General features: G+C 48.4%; 2 protein-coding genes across 9 annotated transcripts in view; one reads left to right on the top strand and one right to left on the bottom strand.

Annotated features, from left to right (window-relative positions):
- The window catches only part of UBN1 (ubinuclein 1), a 33,202-nt gene extending 31,697 nt beyond the window's left edge, over nucleotides 1-1,505 (bottom strand). For both annotated transcript variants that reach the window (XM_019987430.2, XM_019987431.2), the window contains exon 1: nucleotides 802-1,505. The gene's annotated coding sequence lies outside the window, so the exon portion shown is untranslated. The remainder of the gene's footprint in view (nucleotides 1-801) is intronic.
- Nucleotides 1,506-1,652: 147 nt separating this feature from the next.
- The window catches only part of GLYR1 (glyoxylate reductase 1 homolog), a 31,796-nt gene continuing 10,651 nt past the window's right edge, over nucleotides 1,653-22,797 (top strand). For 2 of the 7 annotated variants that reach the window (XM_070779596.1, XM_070779594.1), the window contains exons 1-10: nucleotides 1,656-1,779; nucleotides 2,824-2,860; nucleotides 3,796-3,875; nucleotides 11,988-12,126; nucleotides 12,673-12,915; nucleotides 16,418-16,504; nucleotides 17,365-17,421; nucleotides 18,133-18,183; nucleotides 18,272-18,345; nucleotides 20,720-20,819. In XM_070779596.1, the coding sequence (XP_070635697.1) occupies nucleotides 1,742-1,779; nucleotides 2,824-2,860; nucleotides 3,796-3,875; nucleotides 11,988-12,126; nucleotides 12,673-12,915; nucleotides 16,418-16,504; nucleotides 17,365-17,421; nucleotides 18,133-18,183; nucleotides 18,272-18,345; nucleotides 20,720-20,819 (906 nt within the window). In that variant the 5' untranslated portion in view covers nucleotides 1,656-1,741. Of the gene's footprint in view, nucleotides 1,780-2,823; nucleotides 2,861-3,795; nucleotides 3,876-10,669; nucleotides 10,705-11,987; nucleotides 12,127-12,672; nucleotides 12,916-16,417; nucleotides 16,505-17,364; nucleotides 17,422-18,132; nucleotides 18,184-18,271; nucleotides 18,346-20,719; nucleotides 20,820-22,797 lie in introns of those variants that run through there. The other 5 variants (XM_070779595.1, XM_019987565.2, XM_070779599.1 and 2 more) reach the window with 5 other exon arrangements.

Below are 22,797 nucleotides of genomic sequence, written 5' to 3'. Positions count from 1 at the left end.
AATAATTTTGTCTCCTCCTTTCCGAAAAATAATGTTCTATTTTTGTTTCATGTCTTATTGCATTGGCTAGAACTACCAAGATAATATTAGACAATATATTTACTCATTACCATGTTCCCGGCTCTATCACAAATGTCCTTAGGGTCCAGTCTGATATGATATACAATTCGTGAATTTTACTAAGTCATTATTTCTCAAATTTCTCAAAATTTCTCAAAAATTAAGAGTTCTTAAACTAGGAAGATGTGTTTAATTTTCTTATTTCCTGGAAACTTAAATATGCTTTCAAAAAGATCGGTCTAGTCTCTAAAACAACATGAAATAGTTACCAGTGAATGACAGCTCCTGAAACTAGCTGTCCTGAAACTAGTACTTAGAGGAAGCTGACTGTAAAGAGAAACCGGGCCGCGAGTTCGCTAAAACCCCATTCTTACAACCAGTATACCTTTGGGAGACAGAGTGTAGACCTGCCACCTTTTTTTTGAGCATAGGATGGCTCAATAAAAGTCCGGTTCTAAATTAAGTCAACATCGACCTTGAGTTCTTTGGGCTCTACAACTAGAACTGGGGATCTTAAAATTTTTTTATTTTCTACCTGGGCTGTTGACGTGTAGGCATAGCTGTGCTCAACTGCTGTCCCCACTTCCCCATTGAACGGCTTAGTCTTAACTCACTGATAAACTACGCCTTAGCATCTGCTGCCTTCCTGCTGTCAAAAAACAGCCTGCTCCCAACTTCCCCCAAAAGTGTCAAACTACAACAAGACTGACATGAGAGCCCGAACCCGACAAAGACACGCACCTTTGTCCCCGGAGCAATGCAGCCTACGGCCCCGCGGGTCGCTTTCGTGCCCCCCGCTGCCGTCTTCATGCCGGCCCGAGAGCCCGGGCGGCGGCTCCGCTAGCGGCCGGCCCCCGAGCCATGCCTCCCGGCGGGCGGTCGGCCCGCGCCGCGGCCCATGGCCGGGTCCCCCCGCGCGCCCGGGGTAGTGAGCGGAGCGAGGAGGGGGCGGATCGCCGGCTATGCCGGCCCAGGAGGAAGCGGACAGACGCCGGCTCCACGTCGGCCGGGCAACTCGGAACCTCGCGGCGGGCAGCGCTGCGCCCCGGGGAGAACTTGCGGCGCGGAAGCAGGCTCGGAGCGGCTCCCGCAAGACGCCGGCCGTTAGAGAGCGCGCCCCGAAGGACCAGTCCGTCCCGCAGGAGCGACCACGCAGAGCCCGCCGGGCGCGGGGCCCCGGGCGCGGGCGGAGCGCTGGCTTCCAGGCCGCGCCAAAGTCCGTCAAGGCAGCTACCGGCGCGCCGACGCGGCCGGCCCCGGGGCCCGCGCCGGACTAACGGCCGTAACGGAAGCGCTGTCGGGGCGGGCGCCGGAGGCCAGGGCCCGGGGGCGGGGCGGGCCGCACGGCCGGCTCCCTCGCTCGTTCCGCCGGCCGCACCGTCGCCGTCGCCGCCGCCGCCGCCGCCGCCGCCTCAGACCGCGGCGCTTCGTTGTCACGAGCCGGAGGGAGGGGGAAAGGAGCCGGGAGTCTCGGAGATCCGGCGCGCGGAGACCGCGGCGCCCAGGTCACGTGCCGCTCGGCCGGCCAATAAGCCCCGACGGGCGCGGTGACGTCAGAGCAGCGGCGTGGCCGGGGGGGACGGCCGGCCCCTATCACGTGGTCCGCCTCACTCCAATGGGCGGCGCCGGAGCGACCTGATGTTCCCAACCGCCCGTGCGTCGGCGGTGGTTGGGTGGTAAGATGGCGGCTGTGAGTCTGCGGCTCGGCGATTTGGTGTGGTGAGTCCGGGCGGCCGGGGCCAACAGCGGTGCGCTGGGGAGCTGCTTCCCCGGGCGTGGGGTGTGTGGCCTGCCCCGAGGCGGCCTTTCTACGCGCTCCAGGTCGTGGAGAAAGGTCGAGATGAGGTGCCGGCGCTGGGAGTGAAGCCGGGCGGAAGGGGCAGCCTGGCCCCGGGGGACTGAGGCCGAGGGTGGCCGCGGTGGGCCCAGCTCCGAGCACCGAGGCCGCCTGGGGAGAGCAGTGCTCCGGACCCCGACGCGTGGCGGCCCACTGTGAGGAGAGTACCCGGCGCCGCGCGGCTTCCACGGACGTCCGATTCCTCGCCCCGGGGTCTGGGCTGGGGGGCTCCCAGGAAGAGCAGGAGAGCCTGGGAGCCCGCGGGGCCGTCTCGTCTGGGTAAAGCGCTTCGACACCCGCGTTGCGCGACGGAACCCACCTGTGCGGGCGGCTCGGCCCGGGGGTGTCGAAAGCTGACTGCCGGCGCTGCGCTTTGAAGAAATGAAGGGAACACTTCTCCATTACAACCGAAGGCTTGGCAGTGACCGGTGCCTCTCGTTGTCAGCTTCTGTGTCCCGGACAACCGCCCGGACCGAGACGGGAGCCGCCTCCCTCGAGCTGCGCAGCTCGTCTCTTCGACCCGGAGGAAGGGCTTCTCTTAGCGTTTTGTCAAAGCCAGGCTGGTGAATTAAACCAGACTTTGTGAAGGGGAAGTCTTGTGTTTACAGAGCGAGCTGCCCCCCACGCCCGTCACGTCACGGGCAGGCTCTAGACAAATGGCTCTCGGTGGTTTCAGAAGGATGCACATACCTGGCGCACCGAAGTCTTCGATTTTTTTTTTTTTTTTTGCATTGCGTTTCTGAGGAATTTGGGCATCTTGGGCCCAGCTGTGGAAGCCACGTTTAAGAATTCCTTGTTGCCAGCTTTTAGTCTGGCAGTGGAGGGTGAAGGTGGAGGTTTAGGAAAAATAAATTGCATGTTGAGTGTGTTGAAGGAGCTGGAGTTGCTTTTCCAGGGCAAATGCTGACTCTCTGTGTTTTCTCTAGGGGGAAACTCGGCCGGTATCCTCCTTGGCCGGGAAAGGTGAGTGTCTTGCTACTGAATGAAGAACGTCTTAAGTTGACTTTGAGAAGGGGGAGCATGTAAGATGGAATTCCCCACAGACTCTAGCATTGAGTTAAACTGGGCTTATTTAAATAACACACGGGTTTTTGTTTTTCTTTTTTTTCTTTAGTATCAGTTTATTTAGAAAAGGTAGTATACATAAACCAGATCTTTTAATCTGCAGTGAATTATTATTTCTTGACTCAGAAGTGGTTTTTGATAAAGTCTTTTAATCCTGAAAATCCATTATGACTTGAATTTAGCTTTGCATAAATCGAACAAAAGGAGAAGAAAATAAACTTTCCGGGAAGAAAAAAAATCTAAATGTAGGTTAGTGAAAAGTCAAAGTATTTTTGTCCCAACTAAGTTTAAATCTTCTTCCATTTTACCATATGTGCTGCTCCAGTGCATCTCTGCAGAAGTTGGCATTCCACATTTTGCATGAGGCGATCCTTCATAGCTTTCCAAATGTTCTGTTTTTATATTCCTGATTGGAGCCCAGGAAATGTCTTTAGACTTTGTCTTTGCAATATGGCATTTGCAGTGCCTGATTTATTCATCACTGTTGTTGTCACCTGTCTCAACTCTTTGTACAAAAGAATTTTCAGGAGTGTCTCGTATATTTCTTCAGTGATGACAGGGTCATGTTGCAGGGAGTAATACTTTTAAAACAGGATCATTTTAGTTAAAGAGATATTGTATCTACTGAACACTATAGAAAATAGTAGATGTTGGGAACTCCTGGAATATTTGCACATTTCCACGTATCTCAGTAGAAAAGCACCAGGTTTGGACATAAACTAGGCCCTGTGTTTGGTTTTGTTTTTTAAGACATATTTCTTTTATTTCATGTTTTTTCTTACCAACTTATCACTGTGGAAGAAAACTTTTTGTTTTCCTCTTTCATCCTCTAGATTGTTAACCCACCCAAGGACTTAAAGAAACCACGCGGGAAGAAATGCTTCTTTGTAAAGTTTTTTGGAACAGAAGATCAGTGAGTAGTACTCACGAAGAGTTTCACTTTCCCTATGTTTGGGAGTTTCCCTGGGTTGAAGCTGCTTTGTGAATATTCTAATTCGGACTCCTAATTCAGTCTTATCATGGTCTATGAAAATGGCATATCCTTCTGGTTTCTGCCTAAATAAAAAGTGTTATTCTTATCTCCCACACGTCAGTTGAAAAATAGGGCGATGCCTTCTAGATGTGATCACCTCTTTGAGATAGGTTCTCCCATCTCTTTACTCAACGCCTCTCCCCTCCAGGCAGATCCTTTTGTTTTTGTTTGGTTCTCTTTTAATGGCTGTTTATCATTGTGGTTCGGGCATGAGTTATACAGTGAAAGCTAAAATTTCTTTTGTCTTAATAAAAGTAGTTGTTTAGCCTTGTTCTTGTAAAACTAGATGATTTGATCTAGCATTGTAACAGTAAAGCTTTTTAACCAGATGTGTTCTAGAGTTGAAATCAGGACTGTTAATTTGAGATTCTTTGATAGGCCATATAATAAATTGCAGCAAAGGGAGGAATGTGTTTTCATGTTTCCAGTGACTTGTTTAGCTTTTTCATCACTCCATCAAGTTGATTGCCTGGTTCTAGCTAGATGGTTTAATTTCTCTAAGTAATTGTGTTTGTATATGTGGTTCTTAAAGGAAAATGTAGCTTTGGGTTTGAAGAAAAATATATGCTTGTAGAAAGTGATATATGATATTCCATAAGAAAATCTCTTATAAATGGTATTCTTCACTAGCAAGTTTTTGTGTCAGAGTGCTCATCCTGGTTTAGAGTTTGCATGGCATGTCTGCATTCACCATACACACATGTACCGACATACCCAGCCCCAGTGCTTGTCTCAAACCAACTTAGCAGCCTTTTGGTGGCAATATTTCAAGGGAGTCACTGGCCCAGAGCTGTGAGAGCCAGAGACAGTCTGGAAGAGGGAATGCTCTGCTAGTGCCGTGCGCGTCATGAGAAAGATCATCTGGATGCATAAAACAAGTACTGAATGCGCAGCCAGACACCAAAGAGAACTTCTGGGAAAGCAAACACCATGGTCCCTGTCTTCTGGGAACTGAGGTAACAAGACATAAACACTTCAGATGGGACGAAGTGTAGAAGGAGTGGAATTAATAAAGGATTCTAGAACAAGGAGAAATCAAGAACAGCAGGGAGAAATTTGGACAGGGGTCAAAGGAGTCTTCTTGAAGAGACATGATTTGGATCAAACTCTGGAGGATGGGTAGAATTTGGAAAGGAACAGTAGGGGTGTTCCAGGCAGTGAGGATACCATAAACCAGGGGAGATAAGTTGAACGTGTGAACAGAGAAAGACTTCCTCCCAGAGGTAAAGAACCTGTGCTTGAGGAGAGCAGGGCAATATTGTTGGCCTACCTTGATTAGCTAAATGAAGAAGTCACCAGTCTGGAACACAAATGGAAACTCATAGAAAGTGGAGAGTTAAACAGCTTACAGGGGACCTGAAAGCCGTTGTGTTTTTATGATAATTTTTAACATGCTGAAAGTCTAGAAAAATAAACTGTCCTTGTGTATAAATAGGACACAGAAAATGGGAGCTGAGTGTATCTCAGCACTCAAGCACTCAGCCAGGCAGACCAGTGAAGCCAGTGAAAAGGATGTGCTTTCTGGACACGAAAATAGCGTGTTAGTGATGGTGATGATGTTAAGAAGTTCTTTGAGGAGACTCATAAGCAGGCGGATACACCATACACAGCAGTGGCTAGATATAGTATCTTTAGCCTTCTAAACTGCCTTGATACTGTTCTTTATAAAAAGCCATTAAGTTAAGAGGGGACTAATATGTTGACTTTTTGTGGCTAAGCAGTTGCCTTAGTGAAAGGAAACAAAGGAAGGATCTCCAGCACTTCTCTAAACAGAGAAGAGTTAACTAGTGGTCAGCATTGAGGCAGAGTTTAGAATCTTTGTATCTTCTGAAGGCGAAATCTCCAGATTGTTTCTTAGTAGCAGATTACTTTGGTGACAGAGCTCTGGATTGTTACCGGCCTGATGTATATTCAGATACCAGTTTCACCTGCTCTGTGATTTGGGCTGTTTGACTTTTAAGCCTCTGGGTCCTTGTCCACATGTGGGGACAACAATCTACTCGACAGTTATGAGAAAGTAGCATCACTTACTCATTGTATTGGTTGGCATAGAGCAGGTGTTCAACAAACATTGGGTTAGGGTTAGATCTGTTACAAAAAAAAAGTTGATGAGAAGCAGGTGGCTTTAAGTAAAGAAAATATGAGAGAGAAAGAACAGGACCCTGACCATGGTAGGGTAGGATGTGGAGGGTCTGTTTGGGAAGGGCGGTCTGGGACCTTAAAGGCTTTGAACACAAAATGATACGTTGTGCCCCCTTTTTTGTTTGGCTGATGTTTTGTTTTTGTTACTCTTTGTTTCTTATTTTTACACTGTTTCACCTTTATGGAAAAACTACATTGTTCCCAGCCAGGGGTACTGTGTGCTGTCTAGTCTGTGCTCCTGATGGAATCTGATGGAGTTAACATCCGGAAAGGGGACTAAGTCCGGTGAGAGAGAGAACTCTTTAATGTGAAAAAGCAAAAACTGAGGAAAGAACCTGAGCAGAATTGATGAAATAATTGACCTTAAGGAGAGAAACACTGACTTGACCATAAATCCTCAGGTGTTTTGACAAAGGGCACCGTGAGTAGAATAAACATTGTGTGACTGTTTAGGAGGGCTGTGTTTAGGACTGTGTGTAAGGAGGGCTGTGTGAGATACAGTTCAGACAGGAAGTGCAAGTGGACTTCAGGGGTGAGAACTGCTTTGTGACGGACAGAGCTGTGAGTGGCTATGGCAGAAGCCAGACTCTACCTCCCCTTAAGGCCTGCTCCTGCACATCCTGGAGGCTCTGTTGGGCACCGTGTCCTGACCTCGGTGGACATGTTCCTATCTTTTAGAAACCTGATTTTTTTTCTATTCTTCCTTCCAAAACCTAGAAAATTGTGTTTCTCTCCCACTGAAAGAGAGAACCAAGAAGAGAGGACCTGAGAGTGATGTCACCAGGATGCCAACAGAGTTCGTTCCTGACTTTGCTCCCCCCTCACAAAAAGGAAGAGAGGATTAGACCTTCCCAGCCAGCCTCCCCTGTGACAGGAAGGACTTAACAAGATGGCCCGATTGCACTCTCTGAGCCTGGGTCGCTACATGGGAACTGCCCACAGCCCTTTTCTGTTTCATGAAAATGCAGAGGGGAAGATAACTCCACCATGTGACCACAGCCCAGGATTAAATCTCTGGTGCATGAGGGCCCACCTTGAACAGGTGGTTGCCCGTCAGAGCAGAAACTGAGCTCAGGGTTTCAAAGTTTCTTCAGTGGCCATGGATGGCAGAATGGAGGGAGTTCATTCAGCTTGCAGGTGTGCAAAACCCACGGAAAACAAACCAGTTCAAAGAATACTGTGGGCAAACTGTGTAAGTCCGTAACAGCTCTTTGTATAGCAGCCTTCACATCTGCTCCTCACAACAGCCCTTTCAGGAAACAAGGTAGTTGTTCCGGTTCTTATTTTTCAACAGATATAGAAACTGAGAGGCAGGAAACTTAAGGACTTAAGTGATAATATGTCCGAGGTCCCAGCCTGAAGTTCTTTTTACATCAAGCGAGATATAAGGTGGGAGGCCGGTTGTGAGGTGTCTAAGTGAGTGCTGAAATATCAGTAAATTGTAGAAAAATCTGTGCCTCGTAATTAGGGGCACGGCAGGTTGGACCCATCTGAGCATCCCCCTTTCACTTGTCGCCTGACTGACCCACTTTCCCTGCCTCCAACACCATATAATGGTTGAAGGATTGAGCCAGGCAGGGAGTAAGAGCCGCTGCCCCAGTGTTTGAACTGAGCCAGCAGTGTCCTTCTGCCAGAGCTGGACAGCCGCGATCCTCGAGAGCGCTGGCAGCGGCTCCGGCCCTTCAGGTGAGACGCCCTCCATGGCTCCAGCAGGGCGCCCGGGGGCAGGGGGCAGGCCCCTCGTGGAGACGGGCATGGAAAGCAGTGGCTGGCCATGTCGGTGGTGCAGCTTGAGAGCCTTATCCAGCACTGGGGAATGTTGTCCAGTTTTGGAAACAAAAATTTTCTTTATCTTACAGGCAAGTCTTTGTTGACATCTGTATGATAGTCATTGCTTGTAATTAACTGAAATTGTTACCTGTTTTGTGACTTTTTTGGTCTTTTGATTTGCATTTGAGGGGAGGTGTCTTGGTTTCTGAATAGTTTAGACTTGGACTTGTAACAACTCAGTAATCCTCAGCCTCTGTGACTGGTTTAAGCTGGCGGGAGGGGGGCCGAGAATTATTTACTAAGTACTTCTCACCAAATCCAGATGGAGGGCAAACATACCTGTCTGACCGTGTACTTGTTCTCACCTGTGGCCTCTGCCTGTATGCTCTCTCCCCCCTCAGGTCACTGTTTCCGGGAGTCTGAGACATATATGTGGGTGTTTGAGATCATTCATAGACTGGCTTCTTCCCTATGGTATCTGTACAGTCTAGTTTTAATTAAGAGGAAGGTGGGTCAGAATTATGAAAGTGTTTGAAAATGTGAGGGTTTTTTTTTAATGTTTATTTTTGGCTTTTGGGCCTTTGTTGCTGTGCAGGCTTTTCTCTGGTTGTGGTGCGAGGGCTTCTCACTGTGGTGGCTTCTCTTGTTGCCAGGACTAAAGTAGTTGTGACCCACGGGCTTAGTTGCTCCACAGCATGTGGCCAGGGATTGAACCCATGTCTCCTGCATTGGCAGGAGGATTCTTTACCACTGAGCCACCAGAGAAGCCTGAAAATGTGAGATTTTTACATTCATTTTGAATGTATAATCAGAGGGTGGCTTAGGGGAAGTTTTCTGTTCTCAAATGAAAAGTATTTGTAGGAGGTGTATCGGATTACCAGGGTAAGTTTGCTCTTGGCTGTGTTACAGGTATAGTTACACCGGCAGCCAGGCAGTAGTCACCCACCTGAGCAGACCTACACAAGGAAGTCATGGGGAGAGCCCCCTTCTCAGTAGAAATAGCTCATGTGCTACAGCATGGGCCCTTGTTGTTGATCTGTTGAGGGATATTTTATTTCATTTATGCAGATTTTTAATATTTATTTTTTCATTTGGCTGTGCCAGATCTTTGTTGTGGGATCTTAGTTCCCCCACCAGGAATCAAACCCAGGCCGCCTGCACTAAGTGTGCAGAGTCTTAGCCACCGGACTACCAGGGAAGTCCATGATTTGTTGTTTTTTTAAGATTAATAGATACTTACGGTTTCTCCCCAAATCAAGCTTTAAACTGTTGAGACAGTTCCATTCCTCCTCTTCCCCTCAAGTCTCTGGCCCACAGGCATCTAGTTATGCTAGTTTCTTACGAGAGGGCCTCGAGACACTGGGCGCCTCATCAGGAAGTTGCATGTCCCTTTTTCCTTGTCTTAGTGCAAGTGCTCGCGTACCAATACACTGCTCTGTATCTTGCCATTTTCCACTTAGCCGAGTATCTTAAAGGACCTTCCATTTCATTCTTTATAGTGACCTCACTGATTGCCAGTTAGCTTGTTTTCGGGCATTTACTTCTACAAACAATGTGTAATTAACTTCCTTGAATACAGAAGCAAAGCCAGTTCATTAAACACAACTTGACTAAGCGTGATTTTTTTTTTTTTTTTGGACTTCTCAGCCTGCAGCAAATTGGTTGGAAAAAGTGCAGCTCCATCTAGGCATTAGGAGCACACTGAGGGAAATCAAAACTTACAGCTTAAATGAAGCAAAGAAACAGAATGCTCACTTTAAAAACACATAAACAACAGCAACAACCACAAAAAGCCTGTATAGCCCAGAGGCCAGCAGTCCAGCCTCCCTGACGTGCCTGGAAGATTTCATTTACTGAGGAATTATTGAGCACCAGTTGCATGCCAGTCCCTGCCTGGCTGGCCTCAGTAGGGCCTTACTGAAGCTCCAGCTGAAAAGCACACCCTTTTTAAGGAGATAGAGTTTTGGAATATAGCCTTTGGAGAAAAAATTAGTGAAATGGCCAAAGTGAATTTCAGTACATCGTGCTTTCAGGAGGTAATCCTACTAGGGCTCTGCTGGGCTCGTGTTTTATTTACTGTTTTTCCGAGATGATAGGATGTTTCTCCAGCAGGAGGTGATTTCTTAGATTAACATTTCTCTTGAAGTCATACTTACACTGTCGCTTCTTGCAGCAAACTTATTTTCACTTTTCAAATATGGTCATAAGAGAGGAAAATGTCATTTTAGTATCTCAAATGCTGGTCTTTATTTAGGATGAATGAACTTTGACTGTTACTGTTCTCTTGGCAGAACTCAGTAATCCACTTAAGATGCTTCCACAGAAGATAGGCCTGGGTTCATTGGGGCTTCCTCCACAAATATCCTCACCTTTCCACTTACTCTGAGTCCTGCATTAGTATGACGAGATTGGAGAAGAGGGATTTAGGAATCCCTCTTAGGATTCTTACAGTCCTTTCTCAGGGAGGCTTGATTAAAACCACCCTGTCCATCTTATGCTAGGAATGCGTGCAGGTCTCAGCATCTGACCTGAAGCTGGGAGAGGGAGGAGGTCTCTTTGAGGACTGTAGGTCTCTAAGATCACTGATACTGAGTATTTGTCACCTCAGAGCTCCCAGTTAATCTGAAAGTTTGACTTGCTTTTCATCTGATTGTGCTGGTGGTTTGGCCTTAACGGTGTAAACACACTTGCTGAATAATATGGGGTCAATTTAATTCCATTTTTCCTCCTTATAGATTGGACCCATGGGTCTATTGTGTCCAGTTTCAGACTTCAGGATGAGATGGTCACTTGGAAGGTACCTGCTTACCTCATCTTTTTGGAAATCTGCAGTGAGACCAACGTCCAGGTCCCCATTCACTGTTTTGTTCTCACTTGTCTTGTTTACCCACAGATAATATGCCTAGTCTTGGTTTGCAGACTGATGGTTCCAGAGGTTGTGTTTATACAGACCCATTATTACGACCACTAGCACAACACTTGACGCGCAGGTGGCTGCTGCTGGGTGGTAGCACTGTTTTTATGTGCAGAGGCTAGCACTTGACTATTATTAGTGAGTGTTCTCTAGCTTTCTCTAAAGAAAAGAAGCCTAAGTTCATGTAATAGCCCCATTTCTATATCCTTGACCTGACCCACTTTTTCTGAAGGTTATGCTATGAAACCTCTTGAGTTTTACAGGGTAAACTATGTAAATAAACTCTTAACCTTGCCAAGCCTATAATTCTCTCCATTGTACGGTGTTTTGGAAACTGACCGTCATTCAAGGAAACCACAAAAGCCAATGGGGGCAGATTCATGCAGGTTAGTGTGGCAGGCCAGTTATTCCAGGGTTGATGGCTCTTTTCATTCTCACATGTTATGCACTGGTGGTGGGAATCAAAATCTGAAGATTATGTTCCTCTCCCTTTAATCACAGGCAGAGTTGTATTTCTGAAAGCCTCCTTTTGTGACTGCTGCTCTTGTTCTGAACTGTGTGTCACCTGTTTTGTGTGGTTCAGTAGCCGTGGGTACAATCATTCATGAACAAACACAAGCTCCGAGACTGCAGACGTCTGCAGGAGCAGCAGGTTTTTGAAGTTGTTGCCTTTCTTTAGCTCTCGGAGCATTCCTGAGTCGGGATTGACAGGTCATCGGTCTGACTGAGGTTTTTGACTGGCAGTGATGCTGCTGTGGTTGATAGAGCCAAGAGCCCTGATTTCCTGGGATCCACATGGAGCCATGTGTGCTGTGTTAGTGAGGGTGGGGGTGCATCTCCAGGTCTCCTTTGTCCTGAGCTAGTGGCAGTGTGTGTGTGTTTCAGCGTGGAAGGCTGGTGAATGATAGTGGAAATGACCCGCAACAGTGACTTTATTTGGAGGATGCTGATTTTGGTGGTGGTGGTGGTTTGACTTGTTTCCAGAAAACATACTTTGAGGCTCAAGAGTCTAGGGGGTGGGCAGTACTATGTTTTGAAAACATGGCAGGCCTGTTTCAAAGACCAGTTAAACTGAGTGGATACTTGCAGTCTGCTGGGATGAGGACTTGGATACTTGTGGCACAAGCAGTGTGGATCATGTCCGTGCTCTGTATGTTTTCTGCCAGTGCCTGGATCAAAGTGGAACAGCTCAAGCCCTATCATGCACATAAGGAGGAAATGATAAAGATCAACAAGGGGAAGCGATTCCAGCAAGCTGTGGACGCCGTGGAGGAGTTCCTCAGGAGAGCCAAAGGGAAGGACCAGGTGAGAGGCCTCATGATTCTCACTTTGTGCCGACTCTGGACTGGTTATTTTTTGCATAGTAACTAACAGATTAAATATCACCCGAACCTGAAACTCTATTCTCATGAAATGCCAGTGGGGAGAGAGCTACTTCAGGTCTAAGGCGTCAGCATTTTGCTGGTCAGATTGAAACTCCATGCATCTGGTTGACCTTTCTGGAATAGATTGTTGGCCTCAGGAAAGTCGTTTGGACCCAGCAGAAGTCCCTCAGCTTTTGAGTACAGCACAGGCCTTCTCCCTTTTATGGAGGTTAGGAGCATGCCTCTGGGATCTGTCCACTGCCTGAATGTAAATCCAGTTTGGGGACTGTGGGCAAATGACTTGAATTTTATTTTACTCTACTTGCCCAAATGTAAGCAGAGATGACAGCAGCGCCTACTTCATAGGATTTTCATGTGGATAACGCATGTATAGAAAGTGCTCACCACCGGGAGTGGCCCGTGTAAATAGGGGTCTCGATGGTAGCAGCCATTGTGGTGGTTATCACTATTATTATTAAACTTACAGACATCATCCCACAGTTCTGCTGATGACAAGAATCGGCGTAATTCCAGTGAGGAGAGAAGTAGGCCAATCTCAGGTGATGAGAAGCGCAAGCTTAGCCTGTCTGAAGGGAAGGTGAAGAAGAACATGGGAGAAGGAAAGAAGAGGGTGCCTTCAGGCTCCTCAGAGCGAGGCTCCAAGTCCCCTCTGAAGAGAGCCCAGGAGCAGAGTCCCCGGAAGCGGGGTCGGCCCCCCAAGGACGAGAAGGTTGGTTCTGTCTCTAGCTTCTGGGACTGGTGACTGTCCTTCGTACAGGGCAGAGTCGAGCTCTCCTGTGTGCTTCAGCTCCCTGAACGGACGTAGGGCCCCCTGCTCTGTGCTGCCCTAAAGAATTCTGCAGACAGGGAAAGGGTACTGCCTGGACGCACAGGCGTGAAATAGGAACACAACTCAGGCATTCGACCAGACACATGGTCAGGAGTAGAAGGGCCACTGAGCCAGCGTGCAAGGGCTGAGCAGGAAAGAAGGGAAGGGCTTCCACGGACGAAGGGCACAGCCCACATGGGCTTGATGTTGGCGGGCATAGTCTCAGTCCTAGTACAGGACGAGGAGGAGGACAGACGGGTAAAGGCAGCTTGTCACTAGGTCGTGGAGAGCCTCCAGGTCTGCTTAAGCAGTGTTGTACTGCCACGGAGTCAGTAGGGTGGCATGAAGGTGTTAGAGCTGGACGTGGAGGTGGCGGTGTTCGCCAGGCTGTGTGTTACGGGTCACAGCTGGCAGTGAAGGAAGGCTCAAAGCTGATGAGAAGGGTAACGTCAGGTGTGCATTCATAGTAGGATTTCCTTGGGCAAGGGGAGGGGGACGTTAGCAAATACTGAAAGGAACTATGTGAAAAGCACTTCAGAGGAGGAGTTGGTAAGATTTGGTAACTGGTTACATCTAGGGGATGATGAGAAAAGGGGAAAGGAGATGATTTCAAGTCTGTACCTGGAGAAACTTGCCTTTCTTCTGAGCAGAGGAGCTGGCTTTTGGGGTGAGAGGACCGGTTCTGTGTGTAATGACATTGAGGGATGTCTAGACTACCAGGGAGGCATCCAGGAACGTAGGATGGAAATGTTGGTGTGGGGGAGCGAATATCTAGAGAGGACATTAGATCCCAGAGCCCTGATTGTGGTTGTCTTGAGGGAAAGCCAGGAGAGAGGAGAGGGGAGGGAAGAAGTTGGCTTTGCAGAGAGCATGCCCACAACTCAAGGCTGGAAGAAGTGGGTGGAGCCAACGAAGGGAAGTGAGGCAGAAGTAACATACCTCTCACCTTTCCAGAAAGATCTGTGTGGGTCTTGGGAGCCAAAGGAGGAAGATTTGAGGTGGAGCAGGTAATCTGTCAGCACCCAGGGGAAGATTGTTAGAGCAGGATCGGAGACTGAAAGCCACATGGCCGGCACAGACCTGGGATGATGGGGCTGTGATGAATGCTGGATGTCAGATGGAGGCGCACAGGTTGAGACACCAGCGAGACCAGGCAGGGACGGGAAGAGGGTGCTTAAGCAGGAGACTGAGCCGAAGGTGTTAGGGTGGCAGCAGCTGCCGTCTGGCGAGGCCGTGCCCCACCCTCGGGCTCCCAGCCAACTTTTGCCAGATCCTTTGGTTTTTCTCAAGAGAAGCTGGAAATACAGATTTTAAGTGAAATGTTCCTATTTTAAGTATTAGAAGCTCATTCAAATTTTTACAACGCTTCTAAGTACGAAGGAGCATCACTCTGGACTACATTCAGCCTGTCGGCTGCCGCAGTACAACCTCTGTGTTAGAGCAGGCCCTTCTGGCTGCTCAGTGACCTAAGACACGATAGATGAGAGCAGCTGAGTGGTGGGGACCTCCGGCCAGAGTGAGGGGAGCTTAGAAACTGCCGGGTGTGGGGCATGAAGGACTTCCAGGAGATGTGATCTGGATTGATCCGGTTGAGTTGATTTCCTGGGGACCCACAGAAATCTGGGCTGTCGGGTTTTATCTGTTCTCCAAATGCATAGTGTCTGGCATCTCACACCATGGATCTCACCACCTCCTGTGCTCACCCTGAAGAGAAACAGTTTCTTTGGGGGTAAAGGGAAGTATGAAGGAGAGGTAAGGAAGAGGCCCTGGGGTCTCCATGACCTGCTACAGCTGTGCGACCGTGGCCAGCTCCCTTCACCTCAGTTTCCTTGTCTGGTCATTGAAGATAACAGTGCGTCTTAGGTTTAAGAATTAAATGAGTAACACAAGCCAAGCAGATAAGACAGTGCCTGCAACACTATACATTTGACAAACATTGCACATTTATTATTTTTCAGCAGTAGCCTTTGTGCGGTGAGAGTGTGGTGGTTGTAGTGCACTCCTGGGGGCTACTGCCAGTCTTACGTGGAGGACTCTTCTCACACAAGCGTGTGTGTTGCTATAGTGATTGTCATTTGGCTGCGAGCTCCTCACTGAAGCAGAGTGAGTAGTCTAGCTAGGCAGAGCCCCAGATGAGTGCTGTTCTGAGCTATAATCCTCTGTCCCGTGAGGATTAACGGAAAAGGCTGAGCTTGACGACAGGGGTGTTGATTACGTGTGGGAAGGCAAAGGCTGGGTTTGTGTCCAGCTGCACGGGGGAGCCATGCTCGGGGGGTGCACACTCACCCTCTCTCTGGGGCTCGAGTCCTGAGCGGAGAACTGGGACTCTGGGCACGGACCACAGGGCAAAACAGAACTATCCTGTGGCTCTCCTAAAAATCCAGACTCAGGCAGGGAGTCCGGGGTGGAGGCCTTTGCTCAGTGCTGGGTGGACAGCTGTGTTCCTGCTTTACCCTTGTTCTGTTGTTGTGGTCACTAGGCTAGTGACTATTTACATTTAAATTAATTTACATTCAACACAAATTAAAATCCAGTTACTCAAGTCACACTGGCCACGTGATAGGTGCTCCATAGTAACACGTGCCTAGACCGAGCGGATACAGAACACGTCCATCGTGACTGCAGCTTCTCTGGGGCAGCACTGCTCTGGGCTGCTTTGTTTCGTCTTGCACATCTCCACGCCGGTCTGGAGATCTAGGGATAAAGCTGTACAGCTCGTCTGCTCCTGCCCCTCTGCCCGGCTTACCTCGTGTCCCTGTCCCCATTTGCTGTCTCCCAGCCTCAGTGGTCCTCCTGACACTTCATCTCAGCTATCTAGTGGAGAGCTTGACCTGCTGCACTGAGCTCTTGACTCCCTGCCCCCACGGCGCCTGCCTTCTGTCTGGGGGGAGAATGAACTCCTGGATCCTGACTGCCCCAGGATCTAATTCTGGCTTCATCACTTACTGGCTCTAAAATGTTGGGCCGATCTCCTCACTGCACCACGTGGCTTCCTTAGTTTCTTTTCAGATACGATGGATTCCTTTTGAAGCCAGTACTGTTTTCCTAATGCTCGTTATTTGCAATAAGGAGTTTTCCCTGTGACCTGCTGATCACACTGCAGACCACAGTTGGTCTTTCAGGTTACCTCCATCCTTGAGGAATTTTGGCCCAGGAGCACATTTGTCATTCTGGACCAGAGAAAAGAGAACTTCCCTCTGTGTTGACAAAGACTTGCCCTGTTTCTCCCAATAAGACAGTCATCAGAGCTGTGCCTGGGGAGACCATGGAGCTGGCTAGGATAGTTTGGGACGGAGTGTGACTGAAGGAAGCAAAGCAGTGAAGAGGGGCCCCCAATTGAGGGAGGAAGACAAGTGCTCCTGAGGTGCCACAGTGTTGTGACCACCTGTCTTTCCCTCTGTAGGACCTCAGCATCCCTGAGTCTAGTACTGTGAAGGGGATGATGGCTGGACCCATGGCCACGTTTAAATGGCAGCCGAACGTGAGTGAGGTAATGACCCCTCCCTTGGGCCATGACAAGCCCAGCCTCAGAGCTGGTTTCCCAGCCTGACACTGTGGTGTGCTTTTCCCGACACTTTTTAATTGCCAATGAATACAGAAGTGTGCGAGTCCACCCTGGCGCAGGCTTGCTGTCAAGTTTATTTAACTCGCTCCAGACCGTTTGGCATACCCACTTAACCATCAGGTATATAATCACGTATCCATGTTACAGGTTTTCGCTTTGGGGAGTAGTGTTGATTTTTACAAAAGTGGGATCATTCTGCAGTTTTTTCCCACTTGGTACTTTATAGACATACCTTGGTCACGTGCGCGGCTGTGATGTTTGGTCACCTGCACGCTGCCTTACCCTTGGCGTGGGTGCGCCCGCTGCTCCCCTGTTGCTGGGCCTGTGTGTGAAAAGCCCTTGAAAGCCTTGCAGTCGTTGCTTCCTCCTTCCTGTTAATATTAACCCTCTGTGAGCATTTGGCGCCAGGTACGAGGGGTCCAAAATCCTATGACTTGGAGGAGCCTGAGAATTTGGCTTGGTCTGCTGGGTCATCTGAAGTGACTGGTGAATGCTGGATTTGAAAATCACTGGTACACTTTTTAATTATTTTTCCACAGTGTTTGGGAGTAATTTATACACCAGCCTGGCCGAAACATCCATTCTTTTCCACTTGAAGCCAGTTTTCCTCCAGTTGGAATGGGCATTGTTTATGAAAGGCTTAGAACCAGAGTGGGAAACGAGCTCCCAGGTAGTTGTAAGCTCAGCTCCCAAAGGTGTGTCAGCCAGGGGAGAGACTGGTTATCAGTAGGAGGTGACCTCTGGTAGAAGATAATTTGTTTTATTCAATCATTTTCTGATTTCAGCCTGTTAAAGATGCAGACCCTCATTTCCATCACTTCCTGCTCAGCCAAACTGAGAAGGTAAGCTTGTTCCTTGAGGTTCCCGATCCTCCCTTAGGAGCTAGCCTGAGGGGAGAGTGCTGCTTCGCTGGAGCCTCACCCTAGTCCGCTGCCTGTACTCTGTCCAGAGCAACTAGTTAAATTTAAATCACGTAGAGGACCACTCATGAATCAGGCATTGTTAAGATTTAAAAGGAACCCAAAGAAGCTTTTAAAACTTCGTGGCTGTGTGCTTGAGACATATGTGGTCGCCCTCAGAGTCTAGGACAGAAAGCCAGCCTCAGGAGCCGGCATCCACCCATGGGTGGCCAGTGCTGCTGGATGAAGGCAGTCTTCCATGAGCCCTGGGGGTCGGGGGCGGTTTCCCCAGGTGTCTCCCCAGGGCTGTCGGTTAGGCTGAGCCCTGATAGGATCTGCTGATGGTGTGTGACCTTGGAGTTGACACATCAGGATTCCAAGGCTGGGTACACTGACCATGCCTATAATTTTGGACATATAAACCTCTGATTTTCAGCGTCATCACCAGCAAAAAGCAGCTTGTAGAGCTGCATGAGAACTGAGTGGAGTAATGCAAGTTAAGTTTTCATGTGTTGGAGTTCAGCAAAGTTGGACACCAAATAAGTTTTGATCTTAACTTTCTGTTTTGGGTCTCACCTCAGTAGGGAAATAGTAACTAAGACCAGTTAAATGTTCAGTTTAATAAGTAATTTTTTTTCACTCCCTCTTTATTAGCCAGCTGTCTGTTACCAGGCAATCACAAAGAAGTTGAAAATATGTGAAGAGGTACGTAAGTTCTACGCCTCCTCACTTGTATTCTCACCAGGGCCTGGCATGGGCAGGCCGGCCTGACGACCTGTGTTTCCTCCCCCAGGAGACGGGGTCCACCTCCATCCAGGCCGCAGACAGCACGGCGGTGAATGGCAGCGTCACACCCACAGACAAAAAGTAGGGCCTTCGGGGGAGGGCTTCCTTGGTCTCTGGTTCTGTGGGTCTGGGGGTGACTTCAAGGCAGCTTCTTAAGGGTTGTGTCCCAGCCGTTGCTGGGACTAAGTGGAAAGAGAAAGGGAAAATTGTAATTCTTAACGATTTGCCTGGGAGTAACTTGACTTGCGGAAGACAGAAATTGCCCTGTACATTCGTACCATGAATTTGCTCACTAGTGAGTCTCCTAAGCAGGGAACACTTGGGTCAGTGGTTCTCAGACCTTCCTGAACCACCTGGAAGACCCTTCGTAAAGCACCAGTTGCTGGGCTGCACCCCTAGAGTTTCTGGATCAGTCAGTCTCAGGTGGACCAGTTCCCAGATAAGTGGCTGCTCATCAGGAGACCACACTTGAAGAACTCCTCACCTTGGCCCTGGTGGGGGCAGGTGGGAGCAAAAGATGAAGGCAGCCTGTTGTCCTGCCTTCCCCAGTCCTCCCAATGTACCTGCCGGCTGCCCTCCGCCCCACCCAGACAAGTGGGGAGCCTTGACTGCGATCCCCAGGCCTTAGCTGGCATCCACCCTCGCCTTTGCCTGTATTCTGATGCCCCCTTGTGCTTCTGAGTCGTGATGATGAGGGCTCTTAAGGAAGGAGCATTCTCCTAAAGAACGTCTGAATCTCCCATCTGAGTCTTCTGTGCGGTTCTTTCTCAGACTAAAACACTTTTTTTGTGCTGTTGAAGTCTCTTGTTCAACCAGATATATTTGGTGAACTTCCATTGTGGTGTGAAGGAGCTGGAGGCATGTGCTAATTAAAGGAGGAATGGGTGTTGCCCATTAAATCAACGAGGAATGTGTTGGCTTATTTTTTTAAAAAATCCAACTCCAGGCTGAGGACAGAGTCCAGTGTTTTCTGCCATCACTCAAATCCTTTTTTATTACAAGTGTAAAGCCAGCTGCTGAGCAGATTAGCTGCGTTGCACCCAGTGCGCCTGGTCCACATTTTCCTTGCCTCAAGGACACCGCGAGCAACTGTCAGTGTACAAATGCATATCCCCAGGTCTTCCGGGTGTCCTGGAACACTGAACAAAGGAAAGAGAATTAGTCTGTCATGATTTACAATCCTAGAGAAAACTGGTTGCCACCCACCCAGATAGCTGTGAATAACAGATTATACCTTTGGTGAGGAGAGTGGTGGGTTCCATTTTCAGCATTTAATTCAGGTGACTTAGAGCAGGCTAGACAGAGAACACGAGAAACATGAGAGTGTTGTATTCCCACAAGGATTGGGGAACCTTTGAGCCCGTTAGCAGAGGTGGCTGCAGATATGGCTCCCAGGAGACTGAAAATACTGAAGGATAACATCGGTCAGAGTGGAGAAGCTGCAGACAACATTAGAGCTGAGAGAGAGACAAGCTGGAAACAAGACCATGAGGTAGTAAATGAAGAAAGAGGCGTTGCTTAACCATGTCTTATGCAAGGAGAGAGAAAGAATTGTAGGAACCAAGAAGAGACATTTGAGCAAGATAAAATCATCCATTGAACCATGTGGCAGCTATGAGCCCCAAGTTCTGGGGCTGCAGGAAAGAGCAGGCGAGCTGTAGCAAGTGCAGGTAAGCAGCACGTACTGACCACCTGAGTTTTAGTCACAGAAGGAGCATAACGGGCTTGCAGTTAGAAAGTGTGGGGAGAGTAGAGGACGGGCCCAGGTTGAGCAATGGGAAAGAGGTTCAGGAGAAGACTCCACGTACCGGGGAAGACTGACTCCAAAGAGCAGGTGAGGCTTTGAAGAGGCGTGGCGAAGCCCATCCCTGCTGACTGCATGAAGAGAGCAAAGGTGGTGCAGAGCCTGAAGCCAGGAAGGGGAGGTGAGCACCAGGACGTCAGCTTGTGCAGGCAAGGACGGTGGGGGCTCCGCACGTGTGGCGCCTGTTACGTGTCATGGATCCCAGGGTGCTCGAAGTTGGCACCTCAAGGCCTTGCACCTGAGGTGGCTGGCGAGGAACTGTTGCATGCGCTGAAGATAAATGTCTGGCTTCTCACTGCAGTGGAGTTGTAAGCTCAGCCCCTCCATCAAAGCAACAAGGAAATGGTTGGGAAGACTTGCCATAACCTGTATGAGTCATACTTCTTGCAGTGGCAGTTGAGGGTTTAGAAATGCTTGTGTAAACTTCTGAGCACTTCTGAACAGGGCCAGAGTGAGAAAAGGCGCACTCTGCCAGCCCTCCCACTGGCTCTGCGGTCATGGTATCAGCACACTGCAGAGCAGTGTGCGTGGTGGACTGAGGTGAGGTTCCCCAGGTTTAAGAGGAACAGAGCCAGGGTAGTAGTCATAATCCCACCCTGTTCTCCCCTCCACCCTGTTCCCCACTCTGAACTGACCAGTCTGTCTTTCTAGGATAGGATTTTTGGGCCTTGGCCTCATGGGAAGTGGCATTGTCTCCAACTTGCTAAAAATGGGCCACACGGTGACTGTCTGGAACCGGACTGCAGAGAAAGTAAGCATTCATGGTGGCACTTCTTGGGTGTGGTGGGGCCTGGGCCTTGGAGTTGGGGCAACTAAGGATAGGAGTCGCCCTGCTGTCTCTGCTCCACGTTCTGTGTGCATGGAGTAGAAGCCAAGCTCCAAGTCCAGGCAGGGGAGGATGCAGATAAGCCAGCATAGGATGCGATCATAAAAACTAAATATTGAAAATACCCAGGGGTATAACATGAAACAGAAATTTATCCGTCTGTGCCATTACCTGAAATAGGTAACAGGAGGTAAAAGAGAAAAAAACCTGTCAGGTTTTTCCGTGTGTGTGTGTGTGTGTGAGTGTGTGTGTGTGTGATGAATTCATTGATATGGAGAGTGCATCAGCAGATCTGCTTCATCTGAGTTAATGGCCATGCTCTGTTGTGTTTGGATTGTGTTAACAACCCTGTGCCACAGAACATTCTGCGGTGAAGGAGCTGTGCTGTATCTGCACTGGCCTCTATGAGAGCCAGTGACCTCATGTGGCTCTGAAATACTTGGATTCGTGGCTCATGGACTGAAGAATCGAATTTTAAGATTATTTCACTTAAAATTAAGCAGTCCTAGTGGCTACCACGTTGGACAGGACAGGTTCAGGAATTCTTCATCTAAGGTGGTCCGTGGCTTCACGGGGCCTGTGCATACCCTGAAATGGAATTCCAAGTCTTGTGTAATGGAGAGAGGTCATGGCTCCCCTCAAGTTCTCATCCAGGAAAAGGTGAAGAACCATAATCTAAGTACCAGAAAAATAATTCACTGTGCTTGCCAGGGACAGAGAGACAAAGAAGGAACCAGCCTCTTGAGGAACAAGGTGTGGCTGAGCGTGTGTTTGTGAAGTGATGGGTGAGCATCCCATGTATGCAGCAAAGGGAGAGCTGGAGTGAAGGGAGATGGTAGAGCTGATGGATTTAGATTAACAAAAATGTTCCAGGCGAGGTAAGCAGTTCACTTGGTTGAAACAGCCCCTTTTCAAGAATAACAAGGAACTGGTTGGAGAGTAGGTGGAGCCTGGGAGAAAGGGCACTGAAGGCTGTTCTAAGAGATGTGGGCTTCAAGTGCTGGGCATGAGGTAGGCGTTGCAGGACCTGGGTCAGGAGTGAAATCCTGGAGACTGTTGGCAGATACTTTGTGATTCAAGGCCAAGGCAACCAGGAAATCTAGACACACACAGTTGAAGGACATTGGGAAACTCCAGGTGTATGTTCCCATTTGATAGAAGTGCCTCTGGTCAGCTTGTTTCCTTGATTGGAAAGCCTGTTAATAAACATGGCTATGCCTTTCAGATTAATTTATGAGAAGGCAGTACAGCAAAGCAGTTATGAATGTGAGTTTGGAATCAGCTGTTACCCTCTTTCTTCAAAAGAAAAAACCAGAAGAAAACAAAATTTAATATTAATATAGATCTTTTTAGAAGTCTAAAAGAGTTACCAAAGGAAAAGATGAATGGGTGTTGATACTACTTCCCACAACAACAAAAAAGAAAACTTGAAAACAAGGTTTTGTATTCTTAAATTTTCCCACTATCCTAACAATTTTTGTGTTTTTCCCTAGTTTTTCTGTGTGTGTGTGTTTTTATTGAAGTACAGTTGATTTACAATAGTACGTTAGTTTCAGGTGTACAGCACAGTGATTCAGTGTTTGTACAAGTTATGCTGCATTGAAAGTTATTATGAAATAATGACTGTTTTTCTGTGCTGCAAAATGTATCTTCGTAGCTTATTTATTTCATACGTAACAGCTTGTACTGTCCCCTACTCCTGTCTTGCCTCTCCCTGATTCCCTTTCCGCACTGGTAGTTTGTTCTAAATCTGTTTCTTTTTTGTTATATTCATTCATTTGTTTTACTTTTTAGGTTCCATATGTAAGTCCTGGAGAAGGAAATGGCAACCCACTCCAGTATTCTTGCCTGGAGAATTCTATGGACTAAGGAGCCTGGTGGGCTACATCCATGGGGTCTCAAA

The sequence above is a fragment of the Bos indicus genome, chromosome 25 (genome assembly GCF_029378745.1).
Source record: "Bos indicus isolate NIAB-ARS_2022 breed Sahiwal x Tharparkar chromosome 25, NIAB-ARS_B.indTharparkar_mat_pri_1.0, whole genome shotgun sequence".
Taxonomy (NCBI): Eukaryota; Metazoa; Chordata; class Mammalia; order Artiodactyla; family Bovidae; genus Bos; species Bos indicus.
Note: the sequence above shows the minus strand (reverse complement) of the source record. Positions and strands in the feature narration are given on the sequence as shown.